The sequence below is a fragment of the Siniperca chuatsi genome, linkage group LG7 (genome assembly GCF_020085105.1).
Source record: "Siniperca chuatsi isolate FFG_IHB_CAS linkage group LG7, ASM2008510v1, whole genome shotgun sequence".
Taxonomy (NCBI): Eukaryota; Metazoa; Chordata; class Actinopteri; order Centrarchiformes; family Sinipercidae; genus Siniperca; species Siniperca chuatsi.
In genome coordinates, this window is record NC_058048.1 from 1900860 (window position 1) to 1925544 (window position 24685).

The 24685-nt window shown below is 41.9% G+C and overlaps 1 protein-coding gene across 1 annotated transcript in view; it reads right to left on the bottom strand.

Annotated features, from left to right (window-relative positions):
- The window catches only part of pipox (pipecolic acid oxidase), an 82259-nt gene that overhangs the window by 45567 nt on the left and 12007 nt on the right, over positions 1-24685 (bottom strand). The window contains 2 exon segments of the mRNA XM_044202314.1: positions 11738-11951; positions 19477-19625. Coding sequence (XP_044058249.1) covers positions 11738-11951; positions 19477-19625 — 363 coding nt within the window.

Here is a 24685-nt window from a genome sequence, read left to right on the forward strand (position 1 = left end):
TGTTTAGGAGAGGGCAATCAGTTTTCTGTGGAATAGTTAAATTGTTCATCATCATAATCCTACAACTGCAACCAGACAAACAAGTGGCTAATCAGTCAGGCTAATCCATCCTGCTGCTAGCCTGTTCACCTGAATTGCAAGTAAAGCCAGGTAAACCAAGCGCGAACTTTGTCTGGCCACAGAATGCGATTGGAACCTCCAGCAATATCTTAGCATCTAGCTATAAGACCAACTGTAGGCTCCAAGCTAGCTGATTGTCTTTAAAGTAACTTACTAACCACTGCATGTGACTAGAACTTTGAGCAACCAGAGGAATTAAATAGCACAAACAACTGTTTAAGACAGTCAGTGTAAGACTGGTGAGTGAGCCAGTGTAAAAACCATAAAAAGGTGAGTATTTGAATGAAAGATGCACAGACACAAACTTTACTCAGATCATGCGTGTTATGACTGAAGGGAGGAAGTGCAGTGTCCCTTAATATAGCTCAACAGCTCTACACTCCCCCTGCTGGAGCCCTCTGGTAACTACAACAACTATCAAAATAATATACTATGAATACAAACACCAGTACAGTGTCACAATGTGTACAATTCTCCTGCTGAATACAGAACTGAAATAACAAGCATCAGTAGACTGTGTTGAAATATTACCACAGAAAATGTACATTGAACCGCAATCTATAATAATATTATAAAGAGTATGGTCTAGACCTGCTCTATAGGAAAAGTGCAATGAGATAACTTCTGTTATGAATTGGCGCTATCTAAATAAAATTTAATTGAATTGAATCTAATATGCCTATTCTATTGCACAGCACTGGCATTAGCGGCTCAGCTTTGAATCACTAGTAAAGTGAAGCATAATACTTAATATAAAGAAATACAGAAATGTACAAAATATACTATAACTTCGCTTACTTTTCATATACTGGTAACACATTGCAACTTATAATTTAGAACATACAACACTAACACTATACTGACTCAGTAGCACAGACATTTCAGCAACATAAATACAGAATAGCCTACACACTACAACAGTACAATACTACAAAAGTTTTTCCACGGCTACGAAGTACCACTATTCCATAGATGACGGTGCGGTTAGCATTGCAAAGGGCTAATGTGGCTAGCTTACTCGTCGTCAGGTAATTAACTTCATTACTTAACACTATGCAAGCATACTGTATTACAATTAGTCTCCTGAGCACATATACACATTCACCTAACACACAGCGAAACATTAACACTTATTATGAGGGACTCATACCTTAAAAGGGGGGTAACTGAATGAAAGATGCATGGACACAAACTTCCCTCAGATCATGTGTATTATGACTGAAGGGAGGAAGTGGTGTCCATTAACATAAGTCAACAGCTCTATGCCCCCTGCTGGAGCCCTCTGGTAACTACAACTTCTAAACTAATCTTACTACTGCTGGTGTTAGAATGACATAAAACATAAAAAAACACAATAATACTGTACTCTAACTGCTGCAACTGAGGGTAAACATCGTAATCATAAAATCTGCTATAACATGAAAATGTTCAAATATCAGAATGCCATCAACTGTTACTCTACTGCTTGATCTGACTTGATGATAATGCACATAATTCTGTCCGTCACACCAGCACATAAGACAAGGATGCTCGAAAACCTTCAGATAGGAAAGAAAGGAAAGAAAGGAGAGGTAGGATGACTTGTCAACCACAGCCTTAGAGGGCAAAAAATTGCTCTCTGACCATAAAGTCACAGGCAGGATGAAAACACCAATCAACACAGAATGGGCTTATCTCTCCTGGACCTGCAAGCAAAATATAGAACCAAAATACAGATCTATGGAACAATTAACCAGCGGAGAACCCCAGACTAACAGCGAGAAGATCAAAGAGGCCAATGTAGAGGCCATAGCACAGAGACAGCACTGGTGAAAATTACAAATGACCTATTAATTGCATCAGACAATGGACTTTGGTCTCTGTACTTTTCTTGTTAGATCTTAGTGCTGCGTTCGACACCATTGACCATCACATCCTATTACAGAGACTGGAACATGTAATTGGCATTAAAGGAGCCGCACAAAGCTGGTTTAAATCCTATCTATCGGATCAATCTCAGTTTGTACATGTTAACGGTGAGTCCTCCATGCACGCCAAAATTAGTCACGGAGTTCCACAAGGTTCTGTGCTTGGGTCTATTCTATTCACCTTATATATGCTTCCTCTAGGCAACATTATTAGGAAACACTCCATAAACTTTCATTGCTATGCAGATGATACCCAATTATATCTATCGATCAAGCCAGATGAAACTGACCAGTTAACTAAACTTCAAGCATGCCGTAAGGACATAAACACGACCTCTTTGGATGACCTGCAACTTTCTGATGTTAAACTCAGACAAAAGTGAAGTTATTGTACTAAGTCCCAAACACCTCTGAGACACATTATCTAAAGATATAGTTATTCTAGGTGTCATTGTCCTGGCCTCCAGCAACACCATAAGGAACCTCGGAGTTATCTTTGATCAGGATTTATCCTTTATCTCCCACATGAAACAAACTTCAAGGACTGCCTTTTTTCACCTACATAACATTGCAAAAATCAGGCACATCCTGTCTCAAAATGATGCCGAAAAATTAGTGCATGCATTTGTTTCTTCTAGGTTGGACTATTGCAATTCCTTATTCTCCGGCTGCAGTCCCTTAAGGCTCTCCAGTTGATCCAGAATGCTGCGCCACGTGTACTGACAAGAACTAGGAAAAGACATCATATTTCTCCAATATTAGCTTCTCTGCACTGGCTCCCTGTAAAATCCAGAATAGAATTTAAAATCCCTTTCCTCACCTACAAAGCTCTTAATGGCCTGGCACCATCGTATCTTAAAGATCTCATAATACCATATTATCTGACTAGAACACTGCGCTCCCAGAATGCAGGATTACTTGTGGTTCCTAGAGTCTCCAAAAGTAGAATGGGAGCCAGAGCCTTCAGTTATCAAGCTCCTCTCCTGTGGAATCAGATCCCCAGTTTGGGTTCGGGAGGCAGACACCATCTCCACATTTAAGAGTAGGCTTAAGACTTTCCTCTTTGATAAAGCTTATAGTTAGGGCTGATTTGGGTGAGTCCTGAACCATCCCTTAGTTATGCTACTATAGGCCTAGGAGACTGCCGGGAGACTTCCCATAATGCACCTCTTTCCTCTCTCCTTCTCTCCCTATCTGTATGCATTTTTATCCCATTACTGCATGTTACTACCTCAACATCTTCTCTCTCCCGTAGTTTTGTGCTTTCTCGTTGCTCTCCTCTCTCCTTCTGTCGCTTTCAGCAGGTATTTCTGCCTCCGGAGTTGCAGAGATTGGATCTGTGTTTGTGGGCCACCTGCTGCCCCCGTGTTCCTGCTGGACAACTGCTACTACAGTTGTTGTTATTGGCTCTGTTACTAATACTGACATTATTTTTCTATAGCTGTCATTCCTATTATTATTATTATTAATTTATAAATTTTAACACTACACTTACTATTCTACTATTTATTGTGCCACCCCCCCAAAACCTCTCTCTCTCTCTCTCTCTCTCTCTCTCTCTCAAAACAGTCTGGTTCTGTCCAAGGTTTCTGCCTCTTAAAGGAAGTTTTTTCTTGCCACTGTCGCCAAAGTCTTGCTCATGGTGGGATTTGTTGGGTCTCTGTAAATAATATTATAAAGAGTACAGTCTAGACCTGCTCTATAGGAAAAGTGCAATGAGATGAATTGGCGCTATATAAATAAAATTGAATTAAATTGAATTTAGGCTACCATGTGGTATTTTTGGCTGGGACACATAGGTAGCCTACACGTCACACACATGACTTTGTTTATATAAGATCTCACCCTGTGCAGAGTGCAAAGAGACATATCCACTTTGTTTACTGCCACTGGCAGCCAGAAAGGGATGAAACAGAACAACACTTCTCACTCATATTTGCCCAAAACTGCTATGATAATTCTGTCAATACAGATTCCAAAGCTATTTAATGTTTTTAGCCAATGTCTGTCCATAACTTTACTCCAGACTGAAATTCCTCAACAAATATTGGATGGCGTGCCATTTACATTTTGTACAGACATTCATGGTCCCCAGAGGATGAAGCCTAATGACTTTGGTGATCCTGACTTTCCTCTAGCACCACCAGAAGATTGACATTTGCCCCAAAGATACATCGTAATAACTTTGGTGATCTCCTGAGTTTTCATCTAGCGCCATCATCAGGCCAATTTGTCCAGAAGTTGATTTGTAACTAAATACTTGCTTAAGTAATGACATTTCCATGAAATTCATGATGATTAGTAAATGTTACCATGCTAACACGCTAAACTAAGATGGTGAAAATGAATGAATCGAACATTATATCTGTTTAACATCAGTGTGTTAACATTGTTATTGTGAGCATGCTACCATGCTGACTTTAGCATTTAGCCAAAGCACCACTGTGCCAAGTATAGTAAGGCCTCACACAGCTAGCATGGCTATAGACTCTTTTTGGTATTCTGTTGTGCTACTTTTTGATACTTTTTTTCTGATCCCACTGATGTTCTGTCAGTAGTTCATAGTGAAATCAATGAATGCACTGATTTAGCCTCTTAAGTTTACCCATAAGTGAATTGGGCTTTTGTGTCACAATACAATGCACAATTTAGCCAGCCCACATCACTGCAGTGACTTCATCAAGAATGTTGAGGTGTGGTGATCAAACAGTTTAGGGCCCCAAACAGACCTGAGCAGGCTCTGCATACAGTCATGAAGGAAAATCAGCAAAGTTGGTTTTCAAAAAGAGAGAGAAAAAGAAGACATTGAGAAATGTGCCACTAACGTAACAAGACAGATCAATTAGGACATATATTAAGACATAATATTAAAGGCAAGAGGCTATCAAAGAGCCATGGCATGAAAATGCACAAAGCAATAATCTACTGATCTATTTGGCATCTATCACTAGAAGCATTCATTTATAATTGACTGCTGCTTCACAAAAAAGTAGCTGAACAATCTGTCCAGTCAATTGAAAATGGCACCTCACTGACATAACAAAGCAGTGTTTTGTGCTTAACCTGGCAGCCATGGATGAGTCTGTGTCTCTGCCATTGACAGAGTCCAGTAATGTGAATTTATTGCTGAAAGATATTGCTGGTGTGAGCAATTATTAGATTAAAACAATGGGTATGAAATGTTAAATTATCCACATCTTGATATTTAGCTCCCGATGGTCAGGCCAGCACCTTGTATGGTATCTCGATGCCATTGGTGTGTGTGTGAATGGGTGAGTGAGAGGCAAAATTGTGCTATATAAATACAGCCATTTACTATTTTACCATTTAAATTTGTATAGTACAGATTTTTTAAAAATCAAAACATGGGTTTCTGCCATGAAATCTGGAACAGACATGTCGACTTATTTTCAATTTATGAATAGCATACTGGCAAATTTTCTATTAATGCATTAAATAATGCTGGTAAATTCCTACAAAATGCATCTGAAAGGGCCATGCCTTTTTAGCATGTGAGGGATGTTTGCACTGTGAGCACTTTCATATTAACCAAGGAGAGAAAGACCTTGAAAATCTTTGAAATCTTTGAAAAACTTAAGATACGGATCGTTTGAGGTGAATTAACTTTATAGACCTTCATGATTAGTTTTGATTAGACTTCAGTCACAGTAATGCATGAAGTTATATAGGCAATTTAAAGGAAAATTACAATTTATTACAACTTGGATTTTATTTTTGTTGCTCTGTCTATTTCTGTCAGTTGGTGACATTGTACTCACCAAAGCAATGGCTGAGTTTTCAGAACACTGCAATATTACTAAAAAAAGTCTGACAGGGCAAGAAATACGAGCAGTCAGATGATCAGACAGGTTGGAAACAAGCCCACAGTTTATCCAGATCATCTAAACCACTTTATTTGGTTGTAAAACTTGGAGTGAGTACACCTGAAATGTTGGTAATGATCCCTCAGTGCACTGGAAAAATGTACACTGCACTTAAACGTATCGCACAATAAGTTGAAGCAGGACATAGGTCTGTAAACTGTGGTGAATGTTTACAACAGACAGTTTGACTAATAGTTATACCATTCACCTTCATCACACCTGGGATACAGATCTATAGATAGATATATTTGAAGAAATTATTGGGTTTAAGGCATTTTTTGACAAATAAACCTTTTTATTCATTTGCCCAGCATCTCTGCACAACATCTCCAAGTACAGCAGCTGTTGCCATGTACACTTGGTACATGTTAGTCTGAAGGTATGTTCAGAAGCACTGGGTGAGGTTGGCAAAGGATTTGCACAGCTGGCCAACAGCCCAGTGTTCTCCAGGTGTGTGGGCTCCATTGATGGCTGCCATGTCTGCATCAAGACAGGCAGTATGTGATGGGAAGGGCCTCTTCATCAACACCTTTGTGGGGTATCCTGGCTCCATCCATGACACCAGAGTCCTCAAGAACAGCAGGATCTACAGAGAGGCTCTCTATGCTCCCCCGGATGAGACTAAAGTAACTTCCTAATACATCAATAATATATATTTTATAAAGAGTAAGGTCTAGACATGCTCTATAGGAAAAGTGCAATGAAATAACTTCTGTTATGAATTAGTGCTATATAAATACGATTGAATTAAATTGAATCAATATTCATCAATAACGTAGAAAAGGTTTCAGTCGTAGTCATCTGGACACTGTTTTCAGAATCAAGACGTTTCGGCTCCCATCCGGAAGTCATTCTCAATGTGAAAAAATTGGACGGGAACTGGAAATTTAAACTACTCTGAGTTACATAAGCCCTGCCCTCAGGAAGGAATCTGCCTGAGTATCTGTTAATAGCTAGTTTCACCTGAAACTGACCTAATAGTTTCAAGATGGCCCAGTAATCAGTAATCAGGCCTATTGTTCTCTGGCTGCATCTACTTCATCACTGCTAAGTGCCTGATTAGCATGTGATAGGCGTGACCAAGGTGATAATACACTCTGATAGACTTTGGGCAGATTAAATCTCAGACCACCATTTCTGTTCAAAGAGGGGTTCTCTTTCTTCACAAAAATGGCTTCCTTGACGTCCCGTTCAAACCAACTCTTCTCTCTACTAAGAATCTTCACCTCGCTGTCTTCAAATGTGTGGTTTGTAGCTTTTAAATGCAAATGCACGGCGCTCTGTAATCCTGAGTTAGCGTGTCGTCTGTGCTGATAAAGTCTTCTGTGAAGTGGCTGTTTGGTTTCGCCTATGTACCATTCTTTGCAGTTTTCCTCACTGCACTGAATGGAGTAGACAACATTGCTCTGTTTCTGTGTGGGTAACCTGTCCTTAGGGTGAACGAGTTTCTGTCTTAAAGTGTTGCCTGGTTTAAAGAAGACAGGAACATCGTGCTGTCTAAAGATCCTTTGTAGTTTTTCAGACAGTCCAGACACATAAGGAATGGAGACACCGTTCCTTCTTGGTTCAGTTACACTTTTGTCCTGTTTTTTGGCTCTTTTAACTTTGTTGATAGCCCAAGTAGGATAACCACAGGCTGAGAGTGCATTCTGGACATGCCTTTCCTCTTTCTTCTTACCCTCTGAGCCTGTGGGCACTTCTTTGGCTCTGTGCTGTAATGTGTATGAAACTCGTTCACCCTAAGGACAGGTTACCCACACAGAAACAGAGCAATGTTGTCTACTCCATTCAGTGCAGTGAGGAAAACTGCAAAGAACGGTACATAGGCGAAACCAAACAGCCACTTCACAGAAGACTTTATCAGCACAGACGACACGCTAACTCAGGATTACAGAGCGCGTGCATTTGCATTTAAAAGCTACAAACCACACATTTGAAGACAGCGAGGTGAAGATTCTTAGTAGAGAGAAGAGTTGGTTTGAACGGGCGTCAAGGAAGCCATTTTTGTGAAGAAAGAGAACCCTCTTTGAACAGAAATGGTGGTCTGAGATTTAATCTGCCCAAAGTCTATCAGAGTGTATTATCACCTTGGTCACGCCTATCACATGCTAATCAGGCACTTAGCAGTGATGAAGTAGATGCAGCCAGAGAACAATAGGCCTGATTACTGATTACTGGGCCATCTTGAAACTATTAGGTCAGTTTCAGGTGAAACTAGCTATTAACAGATACTCAGGCAGATTCCTTCCTGAGGGCAGGGCTTATGTAACTCAGAGTAGTTTAAATTTCCAGTTCCCGTCCAATTTTTTCACATTGAGAATGACTTCCGGATGGGAGCCGAAACGTCTTGATTCTGAAAACAGTGTCCAGATGACTACGACTGAAACCTTTTCTACGATAGAACACTCCTGGACGAATGAGGGACTACACCGTCTTATTCATCAATAACTATAAATATATTATTTTTTGGTTTCCCACTCTCTGCAAGTCTACTTTATTGTGGGTGATGGTGGCTACCCCTGCTTTGAAAGATCTGTGGTCATCACCCCATATACAGAACCACTGCAAGGAAGGGTGCAGAGCCACTTCAACCACCATCATGCTAAAGCCTGTTACATTACAGACTGGGCCTTTCGCATGCTAAAGGCGTGTTGAAGATTGCTATTCTTCAGGGCTCTGGAGGTTGACTACACCTTTGTCCCTTCAGTCATCACAGCCTGTGCAGTGCTGCACAACATTTGCCTCACAGTGAGAGACGTCCTTGAGGCCATCAAGGATGTCAGGGACATTAGTGTGGTTCCACCACGTCCAGTGAGGGGGGAACGAGGCGGACATGGCCAGCGAAACCAACTGGCAGGGCAGCTCGTTGTTGCATGTGTGCAGCCAGTTGAGTTACAAGAACATGATTATTTGTAGACCTTGGGGACATGAAGGCCTGGGACACGGGACATCACACTTTATGATAAGCTGTGTGCCTCGAAGCCCTTTTGTTTTACTCATGTATATTCCTAAACTGTCTTTAAATTTGAGTTGTGCCACACTCCGGTCCTTTGAACATTACTGTCAGAAAGAGAAGAGATTTCCTGTACACAAAACTAAAAGACAATTATAATGGTATGTGCTGCCCAATACTTAATGTAGAAGGGCACAAAGGTTAAAATACAATGTAACCTGAGTAATTGCTATACAACACACCCTACTTTGTGTTTGGTATACCTTTTTAGTGCAGGCCAGTAACCGCTGCTTCAGTCTCCGCTCCTGAACCATCGCTGCTTCCCCTGAGCCGCTGAGAACGGCGACAAAGTCACCACTCAGGAGAACTACACCCCTTCCCACTGAAACTACATATATTCATATAAAGAGTGACTTTGTCATTAAACTTTTCCATTTGTGTTCTGCATCTGTGGGTTTGAAGATCGTACATTAAGACAAAAGCAGTATGTCTTGTGCACATTTGTCTAGGTTTCAAACCAACCACTCTTAGGCCAACAGTGAGAACTAGTACACCATCCCTTAATATTCCTAGAGGACAATGCCATTGCAAAAGAGAGTGAAACAATTGCTGGAAGACTTTCCCTTTTTGCTTTAGTACATGTCCAGCACCTGTCTACATTAACATTCAGATGACACCCACACAAGGGATCACCATTTCCTTGGTAGGGTCAAACCTTTTACCATTTAAGTACTCTTTTGTAGAGTATGGTAACACAAAATTGCTTAAATAACAAGGTAGTGTAAAAGATGTTAACTGCACCTGCCTGATATCACATGTTGCCTACATCCAAGTTCTACAGTTTTAGACCCAGAATATCAAGAACACAGATTCAAGACTGTTTTCCACAACTTAAGAATTTAATTATTTAACTGTGAAATATATAACATAAAATAAAAAAAAAAATAAAAATAATGAACTCTTCCACTAATTCCTCAAATAAATCCAAAAATCTTTTGGTATTCTGATGCCCAGCCCGGACCTTTTTGTCCTCCATCTCCAGCTTAAGAAGGTCCCCCCTAACAGACCCCTTGGAGGTGCGTCTTCTTTTGGGTGGGGGACTGGCAGAAATGGAGGGCTCATCATCCGCCTGTGTGGTGGTGCCGCTACTTGTACCAGGCTGTGCAGACTCCTCTTCCTCCTCACATGCCTGGCCACAAGTAGCGGCTCCAGCTCCAGGAGATAATGAGCCACTACCACTGGAGGCCACATCAGCCACAGGCTCATGGCTTTCCCTTACATAAGAGTCCATCAGGACTGGGAGCTCAATAGAGGGCCGCCACCCTTTGGCCTCATACATCACGGAAAACCATGACCAAGTGGCTGCCGTTGCCTCCCCCTCGTCTGTCCCTGTACCTGTCGGTGGACTTTTGAGCTCCTGGAAGATATCAAACAAGGGATTTATCAGTGCGATGTAGACACACTGAAACCACTAGAATGAGATGTATTATGTAAAACAACAAAAGTCACAAATGCTTATGGAAGGGCGCTGAGCTCATAAAAAATACAAAATCTTCAAAAATGTCCTCTTCAACTTGTGGTGGTATGTGTCCCCTGCATGTCCATCATCCTTATGATTTCACTGTGGAGCACAAAACATGCAAGCTTATTGCATCCCTGTTATGACCCCAGACACATGATATTTATGTTCAATATTAGTAAAAGGGTATCTCCTGTTATTACAGTAAAGTGAATATGCCTGAACATATTCAACTGTGGAACTTTATTATCCAAAGTCAGTCTGTTATTAGCAAGGTTTATTGTAACATCTGGCATTTGACTCATGTGAGTGACACATGCAAAGTGAGGGGAAGAGTGTGATCACTTACAATAAGCAAGATAATAATCAGCAAACACTATATTTAGTAGGTTTATGGACAATGGTGATAGTGCAACGTTGCATTGATTATCACATGCTGGTGAGAAAGCAGACGTTAAGCAAACTAACCCCTAGGCATTTTTGGCTGTTTGCCTCTTGACTGTGAAGGAGGTGGTCATTTTCTGACCTGAGCTTAATTAGCTGGGCTGTGTCATCGTCTTTCCCTGTTAAATGAGACATATTTCAGACCTGTCAGAAAATTGCAGCCTACAAGCCATGAAACACATTATTTCACTCACATAACATGCAGAACATTTCATGATAGGCCAATGTGTATAGTTTATATCCGTGACCATTTGGTTCTTGAAATGAACAGCTCAAGACAACATTTGGCAGCCACGTGAATGTTTGTAATGATATTACCGTCGTAACGTAACCATTTCTAACACGAGGTCCAACAAATAACGGAATGTATACGTATAGTATGTACGATCAAATATGTTACAAACAAGAGTGTTAGTGAGATTTATGACAGAACAAAACAGTTGTGGATGAAATAAACTTAATTGAAACATGACAAATCATCTTCTTGCATTAAATATTGACCTTTGGAGTCCTTAATGTAGCCATGTCTGAATTACTGCGATTTACTGAGATTCATGCAAAGATGAAGATAACAGGCACTTACACTTTTACTGCTTCTCTGCCATCTTGTTCAAATGTGCCAGATGTGGGGACGGAGTATTTATACATCATGGTGTTCAGGTGAAAGACTTCCGTGAAGTCTGCTATCCTTGCTCATCGCTCCTCAGAGATCCCTCCTCGCTCCTCGGTGCACAAATAAGAGACTTGGGACGGCCTTCAAGATGGTGGACCAGAACGACTTCCTGCTCAAGTGAGGATCGAGGAACGAGGAAATGACACCAGACATGGGATGCACCCCATGATTGGCCTTGACTCATCAGTTCCTGAAGCTAACATACCTAATTCTTGAACAACAGTCTCTGTACTGTACCTGTACAGTCTTGAGTGCACGGTCAGCATACAGAACTCCAGCAGTTATGTCCACCACAGCTCCATCTCCCTCAGCCAGGTTGACATGGGGTATGTGCTGGCTGAAGTTGTCACGGGTCAGGATCACCACAGGAACCTTGTTCCTCTGCAGAGTGTTCTTAAACAGCTGGTAACTCTGACTGTTCTCTGGTCCCATCACCAGGAGTCTTGTTTGTCTGAGAGGGGAGATCAGTGGAGATCAAGGTGGCATCTTGGTAAGAAATGGTCAAGACACAGGACTTTACAAATCATCAACTGTGTAACATTGTTAGTACTGGTGTAAAAGGTTAAATCCAGGGGGACACACTAGCATCATTACGACAGCCAAACAGGGCAAGGAATACAAGAGGTCAACATCACACAGGTCTGATACAAAAGTGTAGGCACAGCCAAAATATTAGTAAAATCATCAATGCTTTAAACTGTATGCATGTACAAATATGGTACATATGGTAGATCAGAGTTGAACAAGGAAGTCAGTCTGAAAAATTTAATAGACATTTACAACAGACAGATGGGTAATAATTTTAATATTTACCTTTGTTTTCTCTTCCAAATATGTTTGGTAAAATTCTTGTGACAATTAGACCACTCATCTTCCTGCCCTGATCCCCTCCAAACTACCATGTCATCAGAACAGAGTACATACACAAAAAGAAACACAGAAAGTACCTAACAAGACCATGTATCCAGGGCTGCATTAACCTGCTAGGGGGGCCCAAAAATAAGCTCTGGGCCCCTAGTCTGCCCCCCAAGTAAATTTTGTAATAATTTGATTAAATATTAAAGTTATTGAGTTTGAGTTGGCCTTGGCCACAGTATGCGTGACAAAATAATTTCAATAATAATAATGTAATGGTAGTGGTAATATTAATATAGTAAAAATAATAGGAATGATAGTCATAGGAATAATAATAATGACAATAATAGTAACAAGGCCAACAACTGTAGTAGCAGTTGTTGAGCAGGAACACAGGGGCAGCAAGTGGCCCACAACCAAAGATCCAGTCTCTGCAGCTCTGGAGGTAGAAATACCTGCTGAAAGCGACAGAAGGAGAGACGAGAGAAACGAGAAAGCACAAAACCACGGGAGAGAGAAGATGTCGAGTTAGTAACATGCATTAATGGGATAAAGATGCACACAGATGGAGAGGAGGAGAGAGGAGCACAGTGCACCATGGGAAGTCTCCCAGCAGTTTAGGTCTATAGCAGCATAACTAAGGGAAGGTTCAGGACTCCCCCAAGCCAGCCTAAAGAAGAAAGTCTTAAGCCTACTCTTAAATGTGGAGATGGTGTCCCAAACCCAGACTGGGACCTGATTCCACAGGAGAGGAGATTGATAGCTGAACGCTCTGGCTCCCATTCTACTTTTGGACTACTTTAGGAACCACAAGTAACCCTGCATTCTGGGAGTGCAGTGTTCTAGTTAGGTAATAACGTATTATGAGCTCTTTAAGATACGATGGTTCAAGAGCTTTGTAGGTGAGGAGAAAGATTTTAAATTCTATTCTGGATTTTACAGGGAGCCAGTGCAGAGAAGCTAATATTGGAGAAATATGATCTCTTTTCCTAGTTCTTGTCAGTATACGTGCCGCAGCATTCTGGATCAAATGGAGAGTCTTAAGGGACTTATTCGGGCAGCCTGATAATATGGAATTGCAATAGTCCAACCCAGAAGTAACAAATGCATGGACTATTTTTTCGGCATCATTTTGATACAGGCCTGATTTTTGCAACGTTGCGTAGGTGAAAGAAGGCAGTCCTTGAAGTTTGTTTCATGTGGGAGTTAAAGGATAAATCCTGATCAAAGATAACTCTGAGGTTCCTTATTGTGGTGCTGGATACCAGGGCAATGCCACCTAGAATAACTATATCTTTACATAATGTGTCTTGGAGGTGTTTGGGGCCAAGTACAATAACGTCAGTTTTATCAGAGTTTTACATCAGAAAATTGCTGGTCACCAGGTGTTTATGTCCTTAAGGCATGCTTGTTTTTGCAAGTTTAGTTAACTGGTTAGTTTCATCTGGCTTGATTGATAGATATAATTGGGTATCATCTGCATAACAATGAAAGTTTATGGAGTGTTTCCTAATAATATTGCCTAAAGGAAGCATATATAAAAGGTGAATAGAATCAGTCCAAGCACAGAACCTTGTGGAACTCTGTGACTAACTTTGGCGTGCATGGAGGACTCATCGTTAACAAGTACAAACTGAGATTGATCTGATAGATAGGATTTAAACCAGCTTAGTGTAGCTCTTTTAATGCCAATTGCCAGTACAGAGAACTGTACATCATCTGATGCAATAAAAATGTAATTTGTAAGTCTAAATCCTGGCTGAAAATCCTCAAATAAACTATTGTTATTTAGAAAGTCAAACAACTGATCGGCGACTGCTTTCTCAAGGATCATAGAGTGAAAGGGAAGGTTAGATATAGGTCCATAGTTGGCTGAAACCCCTGGATCAAGAGTGGGGTTTTTAATAAGAGGTTTATTACAGCTACTTCAGCTACTTCCGTGAGCCACTCAGAGATGGCCTCCCTCAGCCCAGGCAATGTCGAAAATCTTGCTTCTACCCGAAATCTGTTTGCCTCTCTGTGGGACTTGTCTCTTATTTCATCCCATATGTCCTTGAGGCACATCAAGTCATGGACCAACTGGTCCACTTCCTTGGAAAAGTCTTCTGGGTCCATGTTCGGTTGGATCATTCTGTTGTATGTGGGGTGCAGTATGAGGACCCAAATGCAGAAGACCAGGACTACAGTATTTATTGGGTGATGTAGCTTAGGGGCAGGTACAGGCAGACAGACCGGCAGGCAGACAGGCAACAAACAGGTAACAGGCAGGTCGGCAGATACAGGTCCGGTTAAAGGAAAACGGGTTACCGGCTGGCAGTGGTAGAAACAAGGAAATGAGTCCAACAAGGCTAAACAAATCTGACAGGGAGCAGGCAAAGTTCAAAGTCCAGAATCCAGACACGGTCCAAGGGAGACAAAGAATCCATACAAAATAACTCATGGTAAGAAATGCCGGGAAACTGGACACGGGAACAAGGCACAACGAAAATGCACATGACAGGGACAACAACCTGACAATGAACAAAGGAAAAGACCCGAACTAAATACCCAAAGGGAGGTGAGACAGTGAGACACAGGTGCAAACAATCAAGGAGGGGCCAACAATCAAAACTGGAGGGAAAGCAAACAAAGACAGGAAGTAAAACCACAAGACACACAAGGGGAGGAGAATACTACAAAATAAACAGGAAATATGACGAAACCTCAAACTATAACAACTTCGACATCGATCGAACTGCCGACCTTCCGATTGGTAGACGACCTGCTGTACCACCAAGGTGTGTGTGTGTGTGTGTGTATGTGTGTGTGTTGCACAAGAGTGAATCATTTGCCAACCTCTTCTATGTTGAACTCCAGATCCTTCAACCTACTAGCTATTGGTGATAATTCTAGTTAAAGTTATTAATTTAATTATTAATCTGAGTTCCAAATTGATAGTTTAGTATATTATATGATAATTTTTCTTCTTTAAGAACAGTGGTGCCCCCAAGGACTTTATTAATTAAAGTTATTATTTATGATTATTGTTGATAAAATTGTATTGATTGCACCTACACAATTTGGTTCCCCTTTAACCATTGTAAATCCCAACAGAAGTTTTGGAAAGTGAATGGAGATTATTATTAGGAATTATTAATCCCCTGAAGTAATTTAGCTATCATACCTATGTTGATGGAAGATCCTAATTTTTATCTACATTTTCTAATTGTTCCTATTAAGCTAAAGCATCAAACCCCAATTTCACAGAAAAGTATCTGTTGTTTCACCTGAGTTTGGCTGAGCAGGGCAGGCATTGCCCTGGAGGGAAGAGGAGAGGAGAAGCAATGAGTGCTCGAGTGCTGCAACTTGATGTCGCAACTTCTTTAATCTGGTATCAGTAATTTAAGTTTGCTAATAAAGTTTCTTTCTTTAAGAGTTAAGTCTTTAAGTCTCTTTTGCTCCATCTCTCGATCTCTCTCTATTCCTCCTTCTCTGCACCACGTGATTGGTGCGTAAGGCCCAGGGTTTCTTCTTTCCTAACCTTGTCGTATTAGATCTCAGAAATGGCATAGTCTTTTAGCAGACTTATTTCTTTCAGAATTGATGGATATCAGCATTTTCCCAACATGTTCTGTGTACCTCTGGTCCTTCCTTTCCCTCACAAACCCCCAGGCCCCTTCCCATGCATCCTTGAAAAAACTATTAAACTTGACAAAGGACAGTGAGGTGCTGGTATCATGGAAGAAAAAACAAGCTTCTCCTCCGAGACAGCATCTCAAATATTCAGGGTGAGTTAATATGGTTCAGTGTTCAGAGTATGGATGACATACACTTTACTGTCACTTTAGTAATATTGCACAGATATTCATTTCTTTCTTTTAGCTATCTCCTCTCTTAATCTACATCTCAACATCTCTCTAATTCTGTCTAATTTAGTAGATAAAGTCAGTGTGGACTGATAACCCTCTCAGGCATCAATTTTGTCAACCGGAAGCAAAGAAGAAATGCTGTTAATTTGTTCACTCATCATCGCCCTCTTGCTTTTATTTGCGTTGACAGTGTTTTCCTTCAAAAGTTAGTACAGGCATGCATTATTTCAAGGCAAAACCTCCCTCACTTAGTGCCAGGGGGTCTGGGGAGGTTGGGCGTGGCTTGAGACCCTATTTTACGCCAGACTTACATAAACTTCTAGACTAAGCCATTTCATTACTTGTATTCCCTTTAATGTTGCCTGTGTTTAATCTTGCCTTCTGTATTTTTGATTTGCTCTATCAAGTGAATATAGAAAATTTGTCCACAATTATAATCAGATTACTTAAAGATTAGACAATTTTACATACAGTATAAACAACAATATTAAATGATAACCCCTAAACAGTGTAACAACACCACAATGTGCATTTAGCACACTTGTGTATTTGGGCTAGCAAATAATCTCTTAATGAGGTTTTCTTCCCACGGCCACAGCATCCCATGTTTTGAACTAATAGTTTTTTTGAAATATTAGCACTAATAGTTAGCTAGCTAGTAGCTTTGATTTTAGCTACATGACTAGGACATGCTGTTTTAACATTTATTTAACCTACTGTAGCTAGCTACTCCTTCATATTTTACCCCTTTCACACAGATGACCCACGAACAAATGCCACATAACCAACTAGTTAAGTTGTGTGCCACCGAACTACTTAGACAGCTGAGTTTTAGGCTGATAGCTAGTTAACTAGATGGCTATTCAGTCCAGCTAATTTGGTTGTAAGGGCAGCTAGCTAACTAATTTATGTTAACAAGCTGAATCATTATGTGCAGCTAGCTAGGGAAAATGGGCAGCTAGCTAAAATAAAGGGATAGCTAGTTACAGTAAGTCAAATAATGAGTGGCTTGCCATAATATAACACCCTTTAAACTGTCCTGTTATGCAGAATGAACTGACTTGTTGGTGAATATTATATCACAGCATATTGTAGCGTGCCAACCAGTGGCTCAGTTGTACAGAAGCACTCTACTATCCAAGAGGCTCTCATTTTAAGCATGCACTATATGTACCAAGGGGCCCGGATGTTACACTTGATGTATGCATCGAGAAGCCTGGGGAACCTAGTAGTCAACTCACACTGCAAGCACCCAGGGGCCTGGGGACCCTAGTGCTCAGTTCATGCTTTAAGCACCGAGGGGCCCAGGAACCCTCACCCTGTAGCTGCCTAGGGGCCCAGGGGCCCTAGTGGTCAGCTCACATTTTAAACACCAAGGGGTCTGGGGGTCCTCAAATTGGGGTCGGGGGGCATTAGTGATTAGCTCACTCTATAAGCAACCAGGGGCCTCGTGGTCAGCTTGCGCTGTGCGCACTGTGGGCACTGACATTCAACTTCCTTCGGAAGTCTTGGGCCATGCACGGCCTGAAGCTTGGAGGCCCCCTAGCAGTCCGAGGCCCCGGAGCACTGGCCCCACAAGCCAAGTTGATAATCCAGCCTTGGGTGGAGAATACAATATTAACACATAAATAACTTTGGATACATTTAGATAAGGTTGAGTGCAACAATAGCATGTAACAAATCTATGTTCAAGTCAGTGTTGTGAGACTGTCCATGTGATGTCAGGGCAGATGGTTGGGTCAGCCTTTAGTCTTTACCTAACATTAATCAAATAGATTTATTTGCCTAAGCTTTGCCTGGTTTCTTGCCCTGGCCATTAGTTCTATCAATAACAATAACCTATTTTGTTGTTTAGGTATGAGGAGTTGTTGTAAGATGCCAGTTGCAATTTCTTAGTGTATTTACTGTAGAATCTAAACTAATACTTTGTCATGCTGATGTTACGACACCAGTCAGATTAATCCTTGACAGATTTGTTCAGGCAAAGTTCCACAGTGCCATTTCCAAATAACAGCAAGACTATTGTGTATTATCATACACACCGTTTCCTTATAATTAGTGTTACCAGATCTCAGCATTTAACTTGATGAATACTGGTAGGAATGATGGGCAAAACTATGAAACTAAGACCCCAGTTGTAATAAATGGGAATTAACCTTTAAAAGGATCTAAACAGTGACATTTGACTGGACATCATATGAACAGTGGACAGTAACACAGCAGATCACAGCAGATCCAGTGTGAAGTTATTGAGTCCCAGACTGAGAGGTTGTGAAACACAGAGTCTAATTCAGTAATCTGCCTGATAGATAACTGACTCGCCCTTTGCCAGCAGTGTTTTCTAAAGGCTGCTCCGACATCTGTCAGCAGCCATAAGGCACAGACATACCCAGCTAAAGGCTTCAGCCATTCATCAGAAAATTTTATAACTATGCCTCCCTGTGTGTTTGTGTGTTTACGAGTGTGTGACGGAGGAAGGAGTGTATGTAGGATCGTAATTATGACACTTCATCTAGTCCAACCTGTCAAACTGGGTGATTGGTAGCACAGCTGGTGGATGTGCACACATGTTGTCATGTAGGTGGAGAAAACAAAAAGGTTGGTGGTTAGATTTTAGCTTTGCTCCAGCCCTTTTTCGATGGCTCCATCTGTCCCAGAGGCACCAACAGAAGTGGGAGGCATTACTCACATCAGCCTTGCCCGGACATTTGTCATCAAGATGCAGACATTTTTTTGCCAGCCCAAGGGCACAGGTGGCCTTCAGATGTGGACCCATCAGTCATGAGCTGTGGACGGGTGCACAGGGAATGGGGAGGCGTACTGTGTTTGTGGGCATGGCTTGGTACCCTGAACTATTACCCTGAGACTTGAATAATGAAGCAATGTTATTCAGCTCTCTGGTACTGAGAACAAACAGGGCTGCTCAGAGGTAATATGAACAGGAAACTTAAAGTGCTGCTGAAAGGTTGCTCACAGTTTGATGCCACTGTCATATTTATAAACACACAAATTCCTTCTCGCTGTGCAAGTGAAAATCAGAGGTTTAGCAAGATGAAAAAAGCCCCTGTTCCACATTGAAAGGCATGGGAGCTGTCAAGGGGTGATTCAGTGACGCCGGAGGTAATGAGAAAGTCATGCATTTATGGCTCCCGTAGATTGAGTTGCTGCTCTTGTGCGAACATAGCACATGTGACAAATCTCTGTGTTCTGGCAAAGCTTTTGTTATGTTCCATTTAATGGTTTTCTCTCTCTGTGATTCTGCTGACTGCTTACCTGTAAAGTTTGACACCTGCCTCCCTCTCCAGCTTAGCCCATAGCTCGTAGCACTCCTCCATCATGTGGGTGTAGAAGTCCTGCTCGTAGGCCTTGCGGATAATGCGGGTCTGGCCATGGGAGCTCCCTCGGGTGTGGGGCAGGACGAACTGGAAGAGATGAACATACTATCACTTGGTTCAAATTAAATAATTTGGGAATAACATACACCAAAAGATCAAAAGTACGTGGGCAGCCAAACATTTTACCCGTATAATTGAACATGTGATTCCAAAACCATGGGCATTAATTTGCTGCTGCATTAATTTGCTCCACTCTTCTGGGAAGGCTTACCACCAGAGAGCATTACCCCAGATGTCCACCGGATGCAACTACGGTTGGGTCACAGTTTTGTCATGTCTCCATTGCATTTCTAATGTCTACTGGAAGCGTTCCAGAAGCAGAGCATCTTTAAGTAGTCTGTTTTTTTCAGCAGTGACATTTCTAATACTGATACTAAATACAAGTTTGCAGTTTATTGGTGATCTATTTGGTAACATACTTTGTGGCTGTATTTTACTTATTTTAATAACTGTACTACAGCATGCACTGATCTTTATTTTGTATCAGTATTTCTTGAATAGTGTTCCGTAGCAGAAGGAAAACTGTGGCACTTTTTCTCCTGCTTCAGACTACAGTGAAGTGACAGAAACAAACAAGAAAAAGTAGTTTTGCTGCACATAAAGACAAAGTTAATAACAAATGAAATGCATCAATAAATATTCATTTTCAATATTCAATACATTTGACATTTACTGTATAAGAGAATTTGACGCTTCAGAGATGCAAGTTGTTCTGGCAAAAATAGACCCAATATGTAAAGAAGAAGAAAAGATGCACAAGCGAGATTCTGTGCTCACGCATTCTATGGATATCTACACATTGGGTGGAATGGCAGCGGATAATTTGCGGCAGCCAGAAAACGATGTCCAATGGACATTTGGGGTTAGTGAGGTTGGCCACTGATGTGGGGCAATGAGGCCTGGCTCACAGTCGGTGTTCCAGTTCATCCTTAAGGTGTTGGATGGGGTTGAGGTCAGGGCTCTGTGCAGGCCAGTCAAGTTCTTCCATGGCAAACTGAAAAAACATTTCTTTATGGACCTGGCTTTGTGCATGGCAACATTGAAATGTTGAACCAGGAAAGGGTCAAATACAAACTGTTGACACAAAGTTGGAAGCACATAGTTGTCTAAAATATCATTGTATGCTGTTGTGTAATCAGAAGTACGAGGGTCTAGCCCAAACCGGGTAAAACAGACCCAGACCAAAATTAAACAAAGGTGTGTGGATAGGGGTGTCTGCATACTTTTGACCATATAGTGCATGATTTAAAAAAGAAGCTTAAACAATGAAATAAGAGACGAAAAAGGACAAAGACCAGCAGAAGCAGTGCACTAAAACTCACCAGCACCAGTACCCTGCCAGCTAACATCACAATATCCAACAAGAAAAGAGACATAGACACACACACAGCTGTACTAAACACAAACCACACACTCAGAAAAGATAGATAAAGGTAGATAAATGTGATGATTTGATGTGTGAGATCAAATGTAACTCCATTATTTTAATTGTGAAACTTAGACCAGTGTTAGCAGACCTGGGACTTATACTATGAAGCAAGTTACAACATACCCCGGATCTCTTTTCGTTATCTGGCTTCACTAACCCTAACAACCGCAGCCAGGTTATCAACTCAGTAAGTTAACCCAGAGTTTCCCAATCTAGCCATGAGTGTGTTCACTTAAAAGGGGCAGTGTATGCAACATATGACCAATCGCAAACATGGTCTACTGGCAGCATGGCGGCATATTTTACAAATGAAGAGCAAACTATAATATTAGACAAATACAAAGAAGTTAAACTCATAATCCAGATGAAAGCACAGCTGTAGCTGCCAAATGTAGGAAGGACAGCTGGCAAAAAATCTCAGACTGTGTGAATGCTCAAATTAATGAATAGGTTTATAATATCACTGCCCCATTATTAGGGCATGACATCTCACTATAATTACATTTATAACAATAATAAAGATTATTTGTATAGCACTTATCAAAACCAGCATTACAAAGTACTTTACACTTTAACACAATAATAAAATACACAGTAATGTATACAGTAATGTATACACAGTAATGTATGAATGGGCCAAGTGCGCATGCGCCAACGTGTATGCTGCCTGTTGCTGTTGCTCCGTCTCGTCTTCTTACTTTTCCAACTTTTAGCTTTCCTTTTTCTTATAAAACTTGAGTAACTTTTGTGTAAGTGTAATTTAAACTTCGCTCTTTACGAAAATGAGAGTAGAGAGTGTTTTGGCATTTTTTTTCGCCATGAAACTGTCATAGTTCTCCTCGTGTGTCTTGTGGGGTTACTTCCTGTTTTGACCGGTGCCTGCCTGAGGCCCGTGGTCGTTCCCTGCTGGTGGTCGCGGCCACCATGTTCTCTCTGCTGTTTTGAAAGCTGCCTCCCTGTTCTGTCTGCCACGCTACACAAGCCAAGCCAGAACCTACACCCACCGTCTCCGTCCTCTTTGTTCAGTCAGTTCTCCACGGACTGTGACTACAAGTGTTGTTACTGGCTACAGCGGACTACACCGGACTCGCCGCTCTGGAAGAGCGCTTATCAACCTGTCATTGCTTGCTGTATTATAATTAAGAACTGTCAACTACTATCCAGTTTCCCCCTTTCCTGTGTTCTGCATTTGGGTCCTTAGACTGTGCTACATAACAGAATGACCTGACCATAAATATGGACCCAGCAGACACCATGTCTGACGAGCTGGACGAACTAGTCTTGGACCTTTGGAGCTTGCAGGAGTGTTGGAAGACAGCCAGCAGTGAACAGTCCAGGCAGACAGCCATAGCTGGTGCACATTTTGCAGTGTCCTCCAAGCCCTGCTGAGGGACTCTGTTGCTTCAGGCCCATCAGCAGACCAGCCTGGTTCCCAGTCAGCAGCCCGGCAGCCTCCAGTTCCTGCCCCGCGGTGGCCTCTAGTTCCTGGACTCTCTGTTGGATCGCAGCAGCCCCCTGGACTCCCTGCTGGATCGCAGCAGCCTCACAGATCTCCTGTTGCCGCTGGATTGCAACCACCTCCTTCCCCGGTTGGATCGCAGCAGCACTAATCCCTTGTCGCAGCTGGATCGCAGCAGCACCAATCCCTTGTTGCCGCTGGATTGCAGCAGCACCAATCCCTTTTTGCCACTGGATCGCAGCAGCAGCAGAACAGATCTACAGTCGCCGCTGGATCGCAACCGCCTCCTTTCCCGGTTGGATCGCCGCAGCAGCCATCTCTAGTTGCCACTGGATCACAGCCGCCTCCTGCCCCGGTTGGATCGCAGCCATCTCTAGTCGCCACTGGATCGCAGCCACCTCCTGCCCTGGGTTGGATTGCAGCACCAGCCACCTCTAGTTGCCACTAGATCGCAGCCACCTTCTGCCCCGGTTGGATCGCAGCACACCACTGAACTCTCTGCTGGGTCGAAGCAGCAGTAGGACCCAACTCCGGTCACTGCTGGGTCGCAGCAGAGGCAGCAGCACCCTCCTTTTCTACCTGAGCGGCAGGCTCCGGGTTCCCTAGCATTACTGGTTCTGCCAGCTCCTCTACCAGTCTCCCCGTCGCTGGCTTCCTGTCCTGCTGTTCTGTTGCCGGGCCCCAGATGGCGAGGGAGAGAAGGAGAGAGGAAAGAGGCGCATCATGGGAAGTCTCCCAGCAGTCTAGGCCTATAGCAGCATAACTAAGGGATGGTTCAGGGCTCACCCAAGCCAACCTTGACTATAAGCTTTATCAAAGAGGAAAGTCTTAAGCCTACTCTTAAATGTGGAGATGGTGTCTGCCTCCCGAACCCAAACTGGGATGTGATTCCACAGGAGAGGAGCTTGATAACTGAAGGCTCTGGCTCCCATTCTACTTTTGGAGACTTTAGGAACCAAAGTAACCCTGCATTCTGGGAGCGCAGTGTTATAGTCGGATAATAAGGTATTATGAGATCTTTAAGATACGATGGTGCCAGACCATTAAGAGCTTTGTAGGTGAGGAGAAGGATTTTAAATTCTATTCTGGATTTACAGGGAGCCAGTGCAGAGAAGCTAATATTGGAGAAATATGATCTCTTTTCCTAGTTCTTGTCAGTATACGTGCCACAGTATTCTGGATTAACTGGAGAGTCTTAAGGGACTTATTCGGGCAGCTGGGTAATAAGGAATTGCAATAGTCCAACCTAGTAACAAATGCATGCACACATTTTTTGGCACCATTTTGAGACAAGATGTGCCTGATATTTGCAATGTTATGTAGGTGAAAAAAGGCAGTCCTTGAAGTTTGTTTTATGTGGGAGTTAAAAGATCAAAGGTAACTCCGAGGTTCCTTAAGGTGCTTCTGGAGGCCAGGGCAATGCCATCTAGATTAAGTATGTGTCTTGGAGGTATTTGGGGCGAAGTACAATAACTTCAGTTTTGTCAGAGTTTAACATCAGAAAGTTGCAGGTCATCCAGATCTTTTTGTCCTTAAGGCATGCCTGAAGTTTAGTGAACTGGTTAGTTTCATCTGGCTTGATCGATAGATATAATTGGGTATCATCTGCATAGCAATGACATTTTATGGAGTGTTTCCTTATAATACTGCCTATAGGAAGCATATACTGTATAAGGTAAATAAAAGTGGTCCAAGCACAGAACCTTGTGGAACTCCGTGACTAACTTTGGCTTGCACAGAGGACTCACCGCTAACATGTACAAACTGAGATCGATCTGATAGAGATAAACGAGCTTAGTGCGGTTCCTTTAATGCCAATTTCATGTTCCAGTCTCAGTAATAGGATGTGATGGTCAATGGTGTCGAACGCAGCACTAAGATTTAACAAGACAAGTACAGAGACCAAGTCCATTGTCTGATGCAATTAAAAGGTCTTTTGTAATTTTCACCAGTGCTGTCTCTGTGCTATGATGCACTCTAAACCCTGACTGAAAATCCTCAAAAAATTATATAAACTATTGTTATTTAGAAAATCACACAACTGATTGACGACTGCTTTCTCAAGGATCTTAGAAAGAAAGGGAAGGTTAGATATAGGTCTATAGTTGGCTAAAACCCCATGATCAAGAGTGGGCTTTTTAAGAATCAGTTTAATTACAGCTACTTTAAAGGATTGTTGTACATAGCCTGTTAATAAAG